General features: G+C 54.5%; 1 protein-coding gene across 1 annotated transcript in view; it reads right to left on the bottom strand.

Moving 5' to 3' along the window:
- Positions 1-14,863, bottom strand: part of FBLN1 (fibulin 1) — an 82,877-nt gene that overhangs the window by 45,560 nt on the left and 22,454 nt on the right. Inside the window, exons 3-9 of the mRNA XM_021687810.1 lie at positions 14,488-14,623; positions 12,326-12,497; positions 8,146-8,205; positions 6,637-6,738; positions 5,907-6,044; positions 4,627-4,764; positions 382-525 (exon numbers count right to left, since the gene is read on the bottom strand). Of these exons, the coding sequence (XP_021543485.1) occupies positions 382-525; positions 4,627-4,764; positions 5,907-6,044; positions 6,637-6,738; positions 8,146-8,205; positions 12,326-12,497; positions 14,488-14,623 (890 nt within the window). The remainder of the gene's footprint in view (positions 1-381; positions 526-4,626; positions 4,765-5,906; positions 6,045-6,636; positions 6,739-8,145; positions 8,206-12,325; positions 12,498-14,487; positions 14,624-14,863) is intronic.

Consider the following 14,863-nt stretch of genomic DNA (forward strand, 5'->3'; position numbering starts at 1 on the left):
AGGGAGCAGCAAGACCTATTTCATCTGAATTATAAGGTTTTCGAAGTTGGGTCAACCTCAGGAGGACTGAATTGTAAGCGGGGTCACTGCCTGAACTCTGTGTCCCACCAGTGGGGATTGTGAGCAGGGAGGCACAAGGGAGCTTTCAGCTCAGGACACCCCAGACAGACTGAAAGGGACAAAGCTGGGTGCAGTGGTAGGCTGGCATCCTATTGCAATAGCCCAAGCAATCGATGGCAAAGCTCTATGCTTGGAGATGAGCAATGAGATGGATGGACAGGTGGAAACGGCTTCACTTTGGGGATCTCCTCTCCCCTTTCAGAGAAAGGAAGGGTGTGCTGGCAGCAGACAGAAAAGTTGGTTTTCTTTTTTAATACCAACCAACACAGCGGGTTCCCTCCTCGTTGAGATGGTAGCCACGGCCACAGTTGGGCACGTTCTTCTGGCATGTGTAGGAGCCCTCCGTGTTGATGCACGTCTGCCCAACAGGGCACGGGGCACTGATACTTAAACACTCATTGATATCTGCAGCAGAGAAGACAGAGACAATGTGGTGAAACACGGAGGGCCTGCAGAAACCCAACAACCCGGTCTCCAGAAAACCCTACTTCCCCCCCTCGCTACAAAACCCCACACAGAGGTACCATGGTGCCCCCTCACCCTGGACCACACAGCAGCCTCCCAAGTGGCTCCCAGATCTTGCCAGCACATGCCACCTCAAACAGCACCTGCCTGGGCCATCTCCCTGCCCCTGAACCTTCAACCCGCCCGTCTCTCCCTGCACGCCATCTGAGGCTGCCTGCCTGGCTCTCAGGTCTGCCCATGGTCACATGGCCATGTCTCTTCTGAATTTCACACGCCTAGTGAGTGCGAATGCACAACGATAGCTTTTCGCTCCTCTAGCTCCAATTCGGTGCAAAATCACTGAGGCTGGGGCACGGGGGTGGCTCGGCTGGTTAAGTGTCGGACTCTTGATTTCTGCTTAGGTCATAATCTCAGGGTCATGCGATCGAGCCCCGTGTCGGGCTCTGTGCTGAGCGTGGAGTCTGCTTAAGATTCTCTCTCTCCCTCTCCCTCTGCCCTGCACCCCACTCGTGTTCTCTCTCTCAAACAACAACAACAACAAACCGCACAGGCTGAACTTCTTACTAGGGGAGACTTCTAAAGGGACCGAGGTTTTTAAGAATTCCCTTTTTCAGATACTTACAAAGCATCTAGGGGACAAAGAGAAGGGAGTGATGGTAGAAGACCCCTGAGCTGAAGTCAAAAAGAGGAACTGGCTGTACTTCTCCCCTCCCGGCCACACCCCACCCTCCTCGGACAGTCAGTGACCAGCTGCATCCTCCCCCTTGAGTCGGCCTTAAGCACAGATGCAGTACTTAACAGTTGACAAAAGCGTTTAGGTCCACACTGCCCTCATCCGCCACAGCTAGCCTCCAAGTTAGGCAGGGCCGGGATTAGTCTCTGCATTTTATAAACAAGGAAACTCCTAAGCACACAGCTGGGCCTAGGGCCCACTCAGCTCTAGAACCAGGGAGTCCTGCCTCCCAGCCCTCCAGTCGGGGGTGGGCAAACTATAGCCTGCCAGCCTGCCAACCAAATCCAGCCCACTGCCTATTTTTGTCAATAAAGCTTTATTGGAACACAGCCATGCCCATTCTTTTACTTGTTGTCTACAGCAACAGAGACCCTAGAGTTCATGAAGCTGGTACTTAGTATTTAGCCCTTTACAGAAAAAAATTCTGCATCAAGAATAAATGCAGTGTTTAGCAACAACATGGCTTCCCTCCAAGCCTTGTGCTCGCCAATCAGATCTACAGTTCCCAAACTCTGTCCCCGGACCTGTGAGCGTCCCAAGACAGAGTGGGCCAGCGTGTGGGAAGCCCTGCTCTGGTCCTCTCTGTTGTCCTCACTAAAGCAGAAAGGAAGACGGCACACACCAACTGGGAATCAGAAGAAACGGGGAAAAGAAAACCAACAAAAAGATGGGGTCTCTCAAGGCCCTCAGCAACCAAACCCCAAGGTTCTAGAACATTCTATGTCTTATAATAAGGAAAAAGGCCTCTGCTTTCTTAGAGCATGGCCATTCTTGAGCATCCTCCCTTTTCCCCCTCACCCCGGGGTAGAGCTCTACAGCTGCTGGGCTGTCTGCCGGTGGCCGGAGGGGAACAGGCAGGCTTGTGGGGCACCAGGAATGCTTCCAGGAATCCTGGGAAGATGCATCTGGCTGCCCATGAGGTCACGCTGTCCTGGAGGGGGTGAGGGGGTGAGGGTGAGGGTGCCGTTGGTGGAGGTGTGCAAGCCGAGGACCAGGACACACACAGGGGAGGGGAAGCGCCCTCTCCCAGACGGCCTTGAAACTAGCATTGGATCCCGATACACTTTCTCCTTGTAGAGAAGTATTTGGGATGACGAGGTCATTTTTAAAAAGATGACATAAAGGTACTGACATAAAATGATGTCGAAATACATTGTGAAGGGGTCGGGGATGGGGTGGGGGGGGAGCACGTTGCAGCTCAGTCTGGCTCCATTTGTATCAGAAACAAAGAGTCTCCAGACAGCAGGAGCCCAGAAGGGCACACAGACACTGCTGAGCAAGAGAGAAGCGTTTCCTTTCTGCACTTCGGGATTGGCTTGCATTTTGGTAAATAAAGATATATATATGTATAAAACTTCTGAAATTAAAAAAAAAATTTTAAAGAAAGAATCCTGAGTCTGGTTGCAAGGAGTGTGGGCACATGAAAAGGGGGGCCGCCCCAGGGCTGAGATGAGGGGCACCTCATGGTTGGTTTGCAAACCCTCCACATAACCAGGTGCTGGCGGGTGGGGCTCCTTTGGGGCTTAGCTCCACTCACCCGGGCTCTCCCTGCGTCTAGGGGAAGACACCGAGGGGACTGTCCCCTCCCGCTACTCTCACACCTTGTCCCTGCACAGTCTGCACCCCACAGAGGGGGAGGAGGGGGCCACGCTGAGACTTGCCAATGTTCCTTTGTGGAAATCGGGGCTGGTTTTGCCATGAGTCAGGGTTTCCATCCCAAACAGATGCCAGCCTCCTCGGCAGAGCCCCCTCCAAGTGCACGGCAAGTCCGGGCAGGCCCCTCCTCCCTGCTGGCCCTGGGAGGGCCGTCAGCAGCATGGTCCCCTGCACTGGGTGGAAGCTGGTGAGGGGCCAAGCCCAGCCAAGCTGAGCCCCTCCCCCGCCCCCCAGCTCCGAAGCCTCCCCACACGGCCCGCACGGGATGACAGGGGAGCTTTAAAGAAGGAGGCTGGGGCAGGGCTCCAAGGAGGCCCCTGTCCAAAGTGAGGGTCACTGTTCTATTTGTCTTTAAATATCCCAGGGTGGTAAAAAAAAAAAAAAAAAAAAGGCTAGGAGACCTTTCAGTCCAAACTACCACTTCAAATCAAAGATCAATACAGATTTCTCTGAGAGCGGGTGAGCCAGACAGACACCCGCCATCCCTCACTCCCCGAGGTGTCAACCTTTCAAAGAGGGTAACGGGGCAGCCCCCAGGGAGGGTGGCTCTAACAGATGGCATCTGCAGCTCTCATCGGGAGAGAAGTCTTCCTACCCTCAAAGGCAGGACCCAGAAGCTTCTGCTGAGCAGAGGCCAAGGCCAGGCCGGCGGATCTGGACGCAAAGGCCAACAGCACACAGTGACCGAGCCAGGTGGTTAGAAAGGGGAGTCACCCCCCGTGTACAGAGCAGGTAACTGGTCCGCTCGGCTCCCTGCCCCTCCCGCACGCTGCTTCCCCGACCTGAGCCTCTCGCCAGGCCTCCTGCATTTACTAGTTTACTACATTCCCACGGGATTTTCTTTCTCTGATAGCAACAGAGTAGTTTTGTGGGGTTTTGTGGTGCGATATATGTGACAGAAAATGTGCCGTTTTCCCCATTTTTAAGTCTACAGACAGGTGGCATCAACTACGTTCGTGCTGTTGTGAAACCATCACCACCATCCAACCACGCAACTTTTTAATTTTCCCCAACTGAAACTCCCTGCCCGGTAAACACTAGCTCCCCACTCCCCTGCCCCAGGCCCTTTGCACCTCCCGTGCTCCTCTCCTCTCTCTACGAAACTGACTACTAACACAGAGTATCTCTTAAAACAAATCTTTAGTACACCAGACTCTTCACAATCCTCTTCTTCGATCCTTGCCTCAAGCCTCTAAGGCAGATATTACGATTCTTCCCATTTTATAGAGGAAGAAATTAAGAGTCAGAGGAAGGAAGTCAATTACCTTAAGTCATTGAGTTCTAAACCAGGTGTCTCTGACTCCAAAATTGAAGCCAAACCGGGGGTTTCGTCTAAACCCGGGGGTTGCTCAACTCTGGCCCTGGGGCCAACCCCTGCCTGTACCCGTTTTTGTAAATAAAGTTTTATGGGGACACAACACCGCCCATTCATCCACGTTGTCTGTGGCTGCCTTCCAGCTTCAACGACAGAGCTAAGTAGCCACAACAGAGACCGGACGGCCCACGAGGCCTCAGCGTTTGCTCCCCGTCCCTTTATAGGATGTGCCTGCCGACCTCTGCTCGGCGGCCCCTCACGTCGCAGAGACGTGGCCCGGCACTGGGGCATCGGCCCCGCCCGGGGGACCCTGCCAGCCCTGGCGACAGTGTCTTACCAATACAGTTGCCTAGAGCATCTTGTATAAAACCGCTCTTGCACTGTAGCTTGGGTCTGCAGCGGAAGGATCCCAGAGTATTCTGACAGATAAAATCGGGGAGGCAGTTATGAATACCACTCTCACACTCGTCAATATCTGGTACGTCATAAAAAAAGGAAATTGTTAGCAAGAGTCCTGCCAGAAGCATCATACAACATTTAAAAATCACAAGAAAGTTGTTTTTTTTTTTTTTTAATGCTCATTACTCAGACTACAACCCAAAACATTCCAATAGAGAGGTCACATAAAAAGGCGCCTTAGCTAGCCCAATAATGCTCATATTGCTAAAGATTGAAAACTCTTTCTCTTCCCCCAAGGCTCTTATGAGGCAAACTTTCTGTTATATAATAAATATCCCAGGCATTTTCCTGGCAGTATGTGGGATTTTTTTTTTTCTTCACTTTAGGCTAAGTGCATGTTTAGTTTAGATAATAAGCAATGATCTTAGTGGCAATAAACACTGTCCCTATAAAGTTATTCATTCTGAAATCGTCATAATCTTCCAAACATGAACAATGGTGATTGTCATGATCAGACACGTTGGCTGCCCTTCCCCTGAAGTTCATGGCTGTCAAGTGTTCAAAAGTGTATACTCAGCTGGCTGGGCCCCTGGGTTCTCAGGGTCCAAACCGCCCAGCGAGGGTGGAGTGGAGTGAGCTTGCCCAAAGGCCGTCAGACGTCAGGAGGGTGTGCCTGGCTTTTGAGTTACCCTCGTAACTCAACCAAAATTTTCACACAAGTGGTTTTGTCATTCGGGAGGGCTGGAAACCCTCAGAAGAAAACTATGTTCTAATAGATCCTCATCAAAGCCTTATCTGCCAAATCACATCTATGGCTTGGCGGGGAAAGGCCAGCAGCCAAAAATGTCATGTTTTTATGCAGCGGAAGAGAATATGCTTTGAACTTCAAGGAAGCCTGGAGTCAGATGGAAGGCAGCTGTTGTACAGAAAATATTTTGGGGGGGTGTTGCGGGGAGAAAGCACATGTGAGCACCTGAAATTCACCTCTGGTCTCGTTTTGAAATGATCCTGCTCTGAGCCTTTCCAGAAATGCAAACTCACCACTGTCATTAACTCAACGTTACGGTCCAGAAGGTAAATCTTTACCAAAGACACAACCGGCCAGTGTCCCTTGGGCAGTCACGGGGAGCCCAGACCCCCGGGAGCCCAGTGCTGCTTTACCAGCAATCCTATCTAGTCCCGGGGAGCTGAGGTGTGTAGACTCGAAGCATGTTATACCTTTGCAGTCATTGTCCTCCGTGAGCTCATAGCCAGTCCCACAGCTACTGTCTCTCTGGCAGCGGAAAGAGCCCACTGTATTGACACAGGACTCTCCAAGCCGGCAGTTGTGGTTGCCCATGACGCATTCATTGATATCTAGGAGAGATGGAGGCGAAGCAGGAGTAACCAGCAGGAACCACGGACCCCCGAGCTTTATCAAAAGGAATGTCCCGGAAGACGTGGTGCAATTGGTCCCCAGCCATCTGTCCAGTCCCCCACGCACGTGCCGAGTCGGGGTCCTGGGCACCCACCACCAAATCAAAAGCAATGGCTTCTTTCCCCTGCTCGGTTTCAGATCTACTGCTCTCCTTGAGCACCCACGGAGCAAGTGTCAGGCCCTGGACCCGAGCCACGTGATCCGTAAGGCCCCTATGAGAGGCGATCACCTTGCTCCGTCTCCCCCACCTCGGACAGGAGGGGCCGAGAGAGGCTGAGGGACGTGCCCGGGTCCACTGAGCAGATCCTGGATTCAGAGCCCGGTCAGACCCCAAAGCCAGCCCTCCTCCCCAACGCGGTATTTGTGCGTTCCTGCAGGAGAGCCGTGGCTGGGCGCCGTGCGCTGCAGACTCCAGGGAATGCTGTTCTTCACCTCCGAGGGGGGCCCGGGGGTGTGCAGGGTGGGCCCTGCCCGGTGCCAAGCCAAGGCGTGCGTGCCGTCCTGCTGCGGCTGGAGCACGGCAACGGTTACCTTCACAGGAGACGCTGTCGGACAGCAGCTGGTAGCCCACGAAGCACGAGCAGACCACCTCCTCCCCCGTGTCTCGGCACTGCTGCTTGCAGGGCCCGCCGCCTGGAACCAGAGCAGATCAGAGCGAATGTGAGCCAGGAGCCCAACACACACGAGAGGCCCTTTGGGTTGCCAGTTCTCTTTGGACTCGGCCGGAGCAGGCGCCCTCAGGGCGGACAATACACAAAGGCAGGCTCCCCGGTTTGGAGCCCACCCTCTCCGACCTAGCACCACTCCCTTCCCACGCGAGACCCCCCACCCCAGGATCTGGCCCTGGACAACCTTGGGGCGGCTGCCTCAGGTCCCAGCCCTGGTCCGACAAAATGGCGGCAGGCTGGGCCATCCCTGCAGGTCGTAGTGGTGCCGGGAGAGGCCGGGCAGAGAAGCCAGGGATGCTGCCGCCCAGCACAGACACAGAGGGGGCCGTCCCGTGAGGGAGGCCAGGCCCTGCAGAGGCCCCACGGGCCCCCTCAGCTCACCTGGCTCCCTGACTGTCCCTGGTACTACCCCCCTCCCCCCTGCCCACTCCAACCACACTTCCTGCAGGCCGCTGAGTGATGCTCAAAGAGCGACTCTCACCGGGACAAACCTCTACCGGCTAAAGATGCTACCAAAGCTCCGACTGCTGCCCAGGGCCTGTGGGCCTCTGCCTGCTTCCCCAGCCTCTTCCTCTATCCCCCACCACCCCCCTCCCCCTTGCCATGGCCACCAGACTCACCCACGCCGAGTCTGGGTCCACATGTCTCCACTCCTGCTGCCCAAATCTCTGTCCAGTGGTACTTTCTTGGCTAACCCACACTCACCCCTCGCAAACCAGCTACATCCTCCCCAGGAAGGCCCTCCCACACCCCCCCCCCGGGGGGTTTTTGGGCTCCCTGCCCCCCCCCCCCCCCCCCCGCATCCCCACCCCCGCCCCTGTGCGGACTGGCACTGTGCACTGACCACATCATTTTGTGATTACACTGGCCCTCCATCAATGCTCCAGCCACAGGGCAAGCCTCCGAATGGAGCTTTGGAGCAGACTTGCCAGTCTAGACATGTGGGAATGTTCCATGAAGGAGAAATAACGTTTTATCACATGAAAAACAAACCTGCCAGGCCCCACTCACTTTTAATTTGCAAACATCTCCTTTGCCAGACAAATGGATACAGTCCACGGCACCTTCTGGGGCTCCAGGACCCAAAGTCAAGTAACGCTCCCCCCTCCCCGGGTGTTCACCCTTCGCAGAGCCCCTGTTTAGGTGGGTGCTGTGTCTGGGGGGGGCACTTCTGATGCCTGCTTCCCACATGGCCCCCTCCCTATCAGCCCACCAGGCCCCAGCTCGAAGGGAAAGAGAAGGTGGGAGCCCAGGAGTGCGGGGAGGGCAGACAGACTTGAGCTGACCCGCAGCCAGAGGGCTCTTCCCATGTGAACCTGAGCGAAACCTGAGGTCGAACTCCCAGTGGGATTGGGAGGTAGCAGGGCCTCACCTCTGCAGCGGTCGTTCAGGTATGGGTCCTCCTGCTCCTCCTCGATCTCTGAAATCTTGGCTGAGGGGAAAGAGAGGCAAAAAGGACATGTATACAAATGCAGCATGCCATCGTGTCTCAGCAGAAACCCTGAATACTTTTTCTCCTTTTTTAAAAAATATTCTTTTTTTCCCCCCAAGATTTTATTTGTTTATTTGACAGACAGAGAGAGAGAGAGAGCACTAGCAGGGGGAGCGTCAGGCAGAGGCAGAGGGAGAGGGAGAAGCAGACTTCCCGCTGAGCAGGGAGCCCGATGCGGGGCTCGATCCCAGGACTCCAGGATCGTGACCTGAGCCGAAGGCAGACGTTTAACAGACTGAGGCACCCGGGCACCCCACTTTATCTCCTTATAAATACCAGGCAGTCATGCCCATTTGGGGAGCTCAGGGATTGCCAAGGGATGTTAGGCACTCCACATTACTTGCCTATTTCAGCAAATGTAGTCACGGTCCTGCTCTAAACCGGGCCATGGCCCCCAAACCTTAAACAATGCACCCGGTAAAAACTTGTTGTTGGTTGAACGGTGTCACCCCCCTCAGAAGATGTTGGAGCCCTAACCCCTAGTACCGGCAAATGTAACCTTCCTTTGGAGAAGAGTTTTTGCAGATGATCGAGTTAAGGCGAGTGAAGGCATGCCCCCAGACAGTATGTCTGCATCGTTATAGAAAGAGGAAAGAGGACACAGAGGCAACTGATGTGAAGACACAGGGAGGGGACAGCCATCCATGTACCCAAGGCCACCAGAAGCCAGGAGAGCGGCCTGGAGCCAATTCTGCCCCACAGCCTCAGAGGGACTCAGACAGACAGCCAACACCTTGATCAGGGGCGTCTGGCCTCCAGACTGGGAGACAGAACATTCCTGTTGTTTAAGCTCCCCCCCAACTCCAGTCCGTGGTGCTTTGTTAGGGCAGCCCCAGGAAATAAATAACTATATACAGTCTGCCTGCAAAACTCAATTTAGTGCGGGTCATCAATAGTCACTCACTGGGTTCGTTCAGACGAGGTGTCTGAGCATCTGCTCTGTGGGCCGAGCACTCGGCAGAGACAAGGCCCCTACTCTCAACAGAGACTTCAACAGGGCAAAGGGAGACAGTGGGACCAGTGGGGTCCCCTAATTTAACCTAATAGGGTGGTTTTCCACTGGTAGTTCTGGGTGAAGAAAAGAAATGGATTCGTCCCTCCAGGTTGCATAAGACAGCCAAGGGAGGGAAGGATCCCTAAAAATACCCGGAAACCACGCTCTGGGAAGTCGAGGCCCCTTCCACAAGAGAGGATAGCAGCGATCACAATTCAGGCATGAGTCGCAGCCTGGCATGACTGCGATGGGCGGGAAATAAATCCAAGCTCATCCACCGCACACTCGCGCCCGTGTGTGAGAAGCCAAAAGAGACGGAGAGAAAACAAGGAAAGGAAATGTGACCTAATGGAAACAATATTTCTCTGTGTCAATTTCCTCTTCCCTCTGCTTTCTGTATCTTCTAAAACGCCCACAGTGAGTGTGTAACAATACACCAGAAAAATAAGCATCATCAAGAAGAAACATATTAATAATGACTCTAAAAATTCAATACAACATAACTCATATACACTAGGCACAAGGCAGTCTCTTTTCGGGGCTGTTAAAATATGGTCAGGGTCCCTAAGTAAACCTTTCACTTGGCCAGAAACTAAGCAAAAAGATCTTTAGAGTGTGAATCGTCTCTTCTAGTTTAGGGGGCTGGGAGCGCCTTTGCCATGGTCATTCAACCTGGGGACTCTTGGCTCACTTGGGGCATTCAGTCGAGGCGGGGCACAGGCCGGGGTGTCGGCCAGAAGAACCCGTGAGGGGCTACCTCTTGCCCGGGAAAGGAGGCCATCGAGGTTTGCATGGTGTTCTGTGGGAGCCAGCGAGCCTGGCACAGACACCACCATTTCTGCCAGAAAGCGAATCCCAAACCTGGGCTTCTCCAGCCTCTACCTCCCAATCTGTAGAATGGGGATAGCCAATATATGGCCCAGCACACTTCCTCCCAAACTCTCTGCGGTAAAGGGACAGGGCTCTTTCCCCCATCATAGGCCAATACCTTGATAACATGTAATATAAAGTAATTACCAGAAAAATTAAGTTATGAGAACAAATAGGCCCCCATTTAGATGAAACAGACATAAGTCATGCTATCAAAGGCTTATAAAAGTTTCTAAAAGCTTACTCTCAATTCATGTACTTAGTTTGTTAGAGGCCAGTAGTGGTCTGTGGACCCTCTGTGTGGCCTCGCGGCAGCACACAGTAGGCCTGTGACAAACACCCGTGGAAGGAAGGAAGGCACGCCTGTATCTGCGAGGAGGAAGGGCAGGGGGTCCTCACATAGACTCTGGGGGAAAAGTCAGGGGCAAGAATTGAAGCAGATAAAAGACAAGAGAAATAAGACATCTGGAGCGGCAGCAAAGCTCAAAGATTGTTATGGAAACAAGACATAAATCAACAAAAATCCTCCCCAGAGACACAGGAGAAATTCTCCACCAGGACGAATAGTTTGGGTTTGTTTAAAGTGAAAATGTTATCTCTGGGGTTTCAAAAGTCAAGGAGGGAGCCAGAATGTGGTTCCAGACCTTCTTTATGACTGAGATATCTGAAATCAGCCCCACGGCATCCATGAGAAATTAAAAACAGAGAGACTGGTCTGTTTGACCCAGGACCACAAAGCCACTGGGGTCATGAAGCTAGGATGATGGGCAGCCTGACTTAAGGAGCACGGGTCTGTGAGCTCCTCCTTCCTAAGGCCTTCCTGCCCTTAACCCTCCCAAGCTCCCTTGAAGCTATCCTTGGGGTCACTCACCCCCCCTTTTTTTTTTTTTGCCGGGGACCAGGACGCATTTTATTGACCTGATAGAGCGGAGATACTCCCCTGACCCTGCCATAGAATAAAGATCTATTAGTTAAAAGAGCACAGCCAGCTAGTAATGAGTGGTAACCCTGCCCGCCTCTTGTCGACATGTCATTGGCACCAGATGGAGAGAGAAAGGGCACTGGCCAAGGGGCGGAAGGCCAGCATTCTCCCTCCCCTGTGTGTTGGTCATCTGACCTTGAGCATCAGGCCCTCCATCCGTGAAATGAGAGCAGGGTTGGCCACCATGCTGACCAGCCCAGGGCTGTTGGAGGGACAGGGAAGAATCTTAAGGACGAACATTTATGGAGTCACCCCAAACACTCTGTACTCATTCTCCCAAATAATCTTCCCAGAAACCTTATGAAGCAGGATTATAATTATCCCCATTTCACAGATGAGGGGACTGAGGTCTGGATACATCAGTTTACTTAAAATACATGTTAGGACAGAAACATGAACCCAGATTTGTCAGATCCGGGATCCCAAGTCTTTGGTCCCACTCTAGGGCAGTGGCTCTCTCAGATGAGGTAATGAACACGAAACTGCTCTGACACCTAGAATCAGTCTGTGCTGAGTTAAAACAACAGCAAACAGGTGTGCCCCCCCCCTCCCTGTGACTGTTAATTTTACGTGTTAACTTGCTTGGGTCACAGTACCCAGAGATACGGTCAAACACCAGTCTGTATTTGCTGTGACTGCATTTTATTTTATTTTTTTTAAGATTTTATTTATTTGTTTGAGAGAGAGAGAATGAGAGAGAGCATGAGAGCGGTGAGGGGCAGAGGGAGAAGCAGACCCCATGCTGAGCAGGGGTCCTGATGTGGGACTTGATCTTGGGACTTCAGGATCATGACATGAGCTAAAGGCAGGCGCCCCGCCAACTAAGCCACCCAGGCGCCCGTGACTTTATTTTAGATGAGATTAACATTTAAATCAACAGACTTTGAGTAAAGCCGATTGCCCCCAATAATGTGGGTGGGCCTCGTCTAATCAGGCGAAGGCTTTCAGAGAAACATCGACCTCCTCCAAGCAAGAAGGAATTCTGCTAGTAGATGGCCTTTGGACTTGAGCTGCAACATCGGCTCTCTCTTGGGTCTCTGGCCTGCTGGCCAAACCTGCAGACTTCAGACTTGCCAGCCCCCACAATTGAGTGAGTCAATTCCTTAAAATAAATCTCTTTCTCATATACACGCACATCCTACTGGGTTTGTTTCTTTGGATAACACTGACTAATGCACTGGCCAAAAGGGAAAAAAGGGGGGGGGGGGAATTACCTGCTTCTTGGATGTCCCCAATGTCCCCGGGGGCGAAGTCGGCCGTCTCCTGGCCCTTGACGCAGCAGGCCCGGAACACCAAGCCACACTGGTAGCCGACCATGAGGGTGTACTCGCAGCTCTGGCCCTGGGCCTGGGCCGCCCTCCCCAGCAGGCAGCAGTGGCAGCACCTCTGCAAACAAGGTGGACCCTCGGGATGGAGAAGCCGCCCAACACGGCAGAGCCCCCGTGCTGCCCTGGGCCCCGTATCCACTCAGCCTGCACAGCAATGGCACTGTGGGACTTCGCTCTCTCTTCTGAACCCTGGCAGTAAGCAGCTCAGCAAGCCAAGCCTGAGGCGTTCCGCCCCCCAGATCTCCCAGGTTCCTCCGGGTTTTGAAAGGAACCTTAAAGGGGCTTGCACCCAACACGTACCCCACCACACCAGACTGTCCCCCCCAACATCCCCGCCCCGCCCCACTCACATACCTCCAGGAGGAATTAGCTATAACAGGGACCCTCTGAGGGTCACACAAGCGCTCCCCGAGGGTCCCCTCCTGGTGTGTGGTCTAAGATTTCTCTACCATGCCCGGAAAAATGAATACGCACTTGTCTCTTCCCTCCCGAATGCAGGTGATCTGGGCAGCAGGAAGCGCATCGTGCATTTGAAAAGCACGAGAACCTCCAGAGAAGTCATCAAGCGAGGGACAGAATCACTGCCTGTCACCTGGACCCCGGTGTTCCTGAAAGTGACACCTGAACCCCGGGGACGGCATTCAGCCTGATATACGAAGAGCCCCATTTCAGTCCTTACTATCCCTAAGAGAGGCACAGAACTTTCCAAAAGGCCCCCAGCAGGAGCCAGGAGGTGTGGCTTTGCTTGAGTTTCTGTGGGGGTTGATGGGTCTTCCATCCCGCTGGTTCTACAACCTCCGTGCCAGAAAGAGCGGGGCACCGGTTACCGCCTCCACCTTCCAGGGCATGAGTAAGCCTTCCCGGAAACACGAATCACCCATCTGCCAAAGTGGCCTGTTCCTACTCCCGTTAGAATGTTCCATGCCTTTTCCACACCTCCCTTTCTCTCTAGTCTGGGGACAAGGGCAGAGCTGTCTGCTGGGCAGACAGCGTCTGCAGGGCCCCAGCCCTGCCTGGGGAGGCGGTCAGGGGACGCCCAGGCTCCTGGCTCTGGGGGCCCCCTTGACCAGACCTCCCTACTCTGGCCCCACCCAGCTCCCTCATGCCAGAAGCCTCCTCCCATGTAGGACCACAAAGGCTGAGGGTGGGTGGAGGACCTCCCTCCCAGAATTCAGACTCCATTCCAATTCATGCTCCTTGAGATCGCTTCCTGGCCCTCCTAACGGGTAATGGGAAATCTTTCTTCCTGGAAATGCAGCTCCAACGGGAACCCAGCTGCCCAGGTTAACTGTCCAGAGCTCCTTCTGGTCGGGCTTGTTTTTCTCTCGCAGTGGGTGGTGAGGGAGGGACAACCTAGTTAATTTGCAGTTTTCAGGCCCAGAAAGTGGTCAGGAACTCTTCCACCCCCACGGGAAAATGCAAACCTTCCACGGGGACAGAGGCCCCGGAGGGACCCGGCGCAGACCCACGACGGATGATGTCACTCGCTCAGCGCTCACCTCCCCCCAGGCCCGATGGACCTAGGGCTGCCTCTCCAGACCCCTCCCCTGCTGGTCCTGAAAGTGCCCCTGGCCAGGCCACTTTGGAGTGGGGGCCTCTCTGAACCTCCCTCTTCTCTTCTAGGGCAGTTTGGGAGGTCGTGTGTTCTCAGAGGCCCCAGTGGGGGCCCCTTCTGAGGTCCAGGCTCCACCTCGCCCTGGCGGGCAGGAAAGCTTCAGGGCCGCCTGCTCCTGGCAGACGCGGGTGGGAGGGTCTGCCTTGAACCGTGAAGAGGGTTCTGACGGCCCCGGAGCTCAGGTAGCCTCTGCTCTGATCTCTGCATTCCGCTGGAAGCCCGGGGACTGGACGTCCGCAGGGCCAGCCTGGGTCCCTTTGTCCCTGTCTCCTCCAGGTCGTCCAGGGTTTACTGACTAAAGTGCAGGGGGTGGGGGACCCGAGGTCCCCCCCGCTGCTCAGAAGGACAGGCCTGGGCAGGTGCTGCAGGCAGAAGAGCACCCAGGCCTCCCGCGGGGGGCAGGGCGGCTGCGGGTGGGAGGACGGGTCCTCACCTTCACGAACGTAGCCTCGAGGCTGGTGTTGTCACCATGTGGCGTGGCGCAGCTGTCTTGCTCGTTGGCCAGGTTGATGCCCGTGGTACAGTGGAGTTCCTCCAGCTGGCTGTGGCAGCACTGCTCCCGGACCATCCTGTGGGCGCAGGGGCAGCAGGGCTGAGGGCAGGGCCCTGGGAGGGCGGGGGTCCCGGCTGGGGGTCCAGGGGGCCTGGGAGCGGTAGCCCCTCGGGGAGCGGGGCTCTGTCCTCGTTGGGCACCTCCCCTTCTCAACCTACTCCCACTCTCACTCACACACACGCGCACACACTCGCACGTGCGCACTCGCTTGCACACACTCCACCCACTCGCTTGCACACACGTGCACACGCCAACT

The sequence above is a fragment of the Neomonachus schauinslandi genome, chromosome 5 (genome assembly GCF_002201575.2).
Source record: "Neomonachus schauinslandi chromosome 5, ASM220157v2, whole genome shotgun sequence".
Lineage (NCBI taxonomy): Eukaryota > Metazoa > Chordata > Mammalia > Carnivora > Phocidae > Neomonachus > Neomonachus schauinslandi.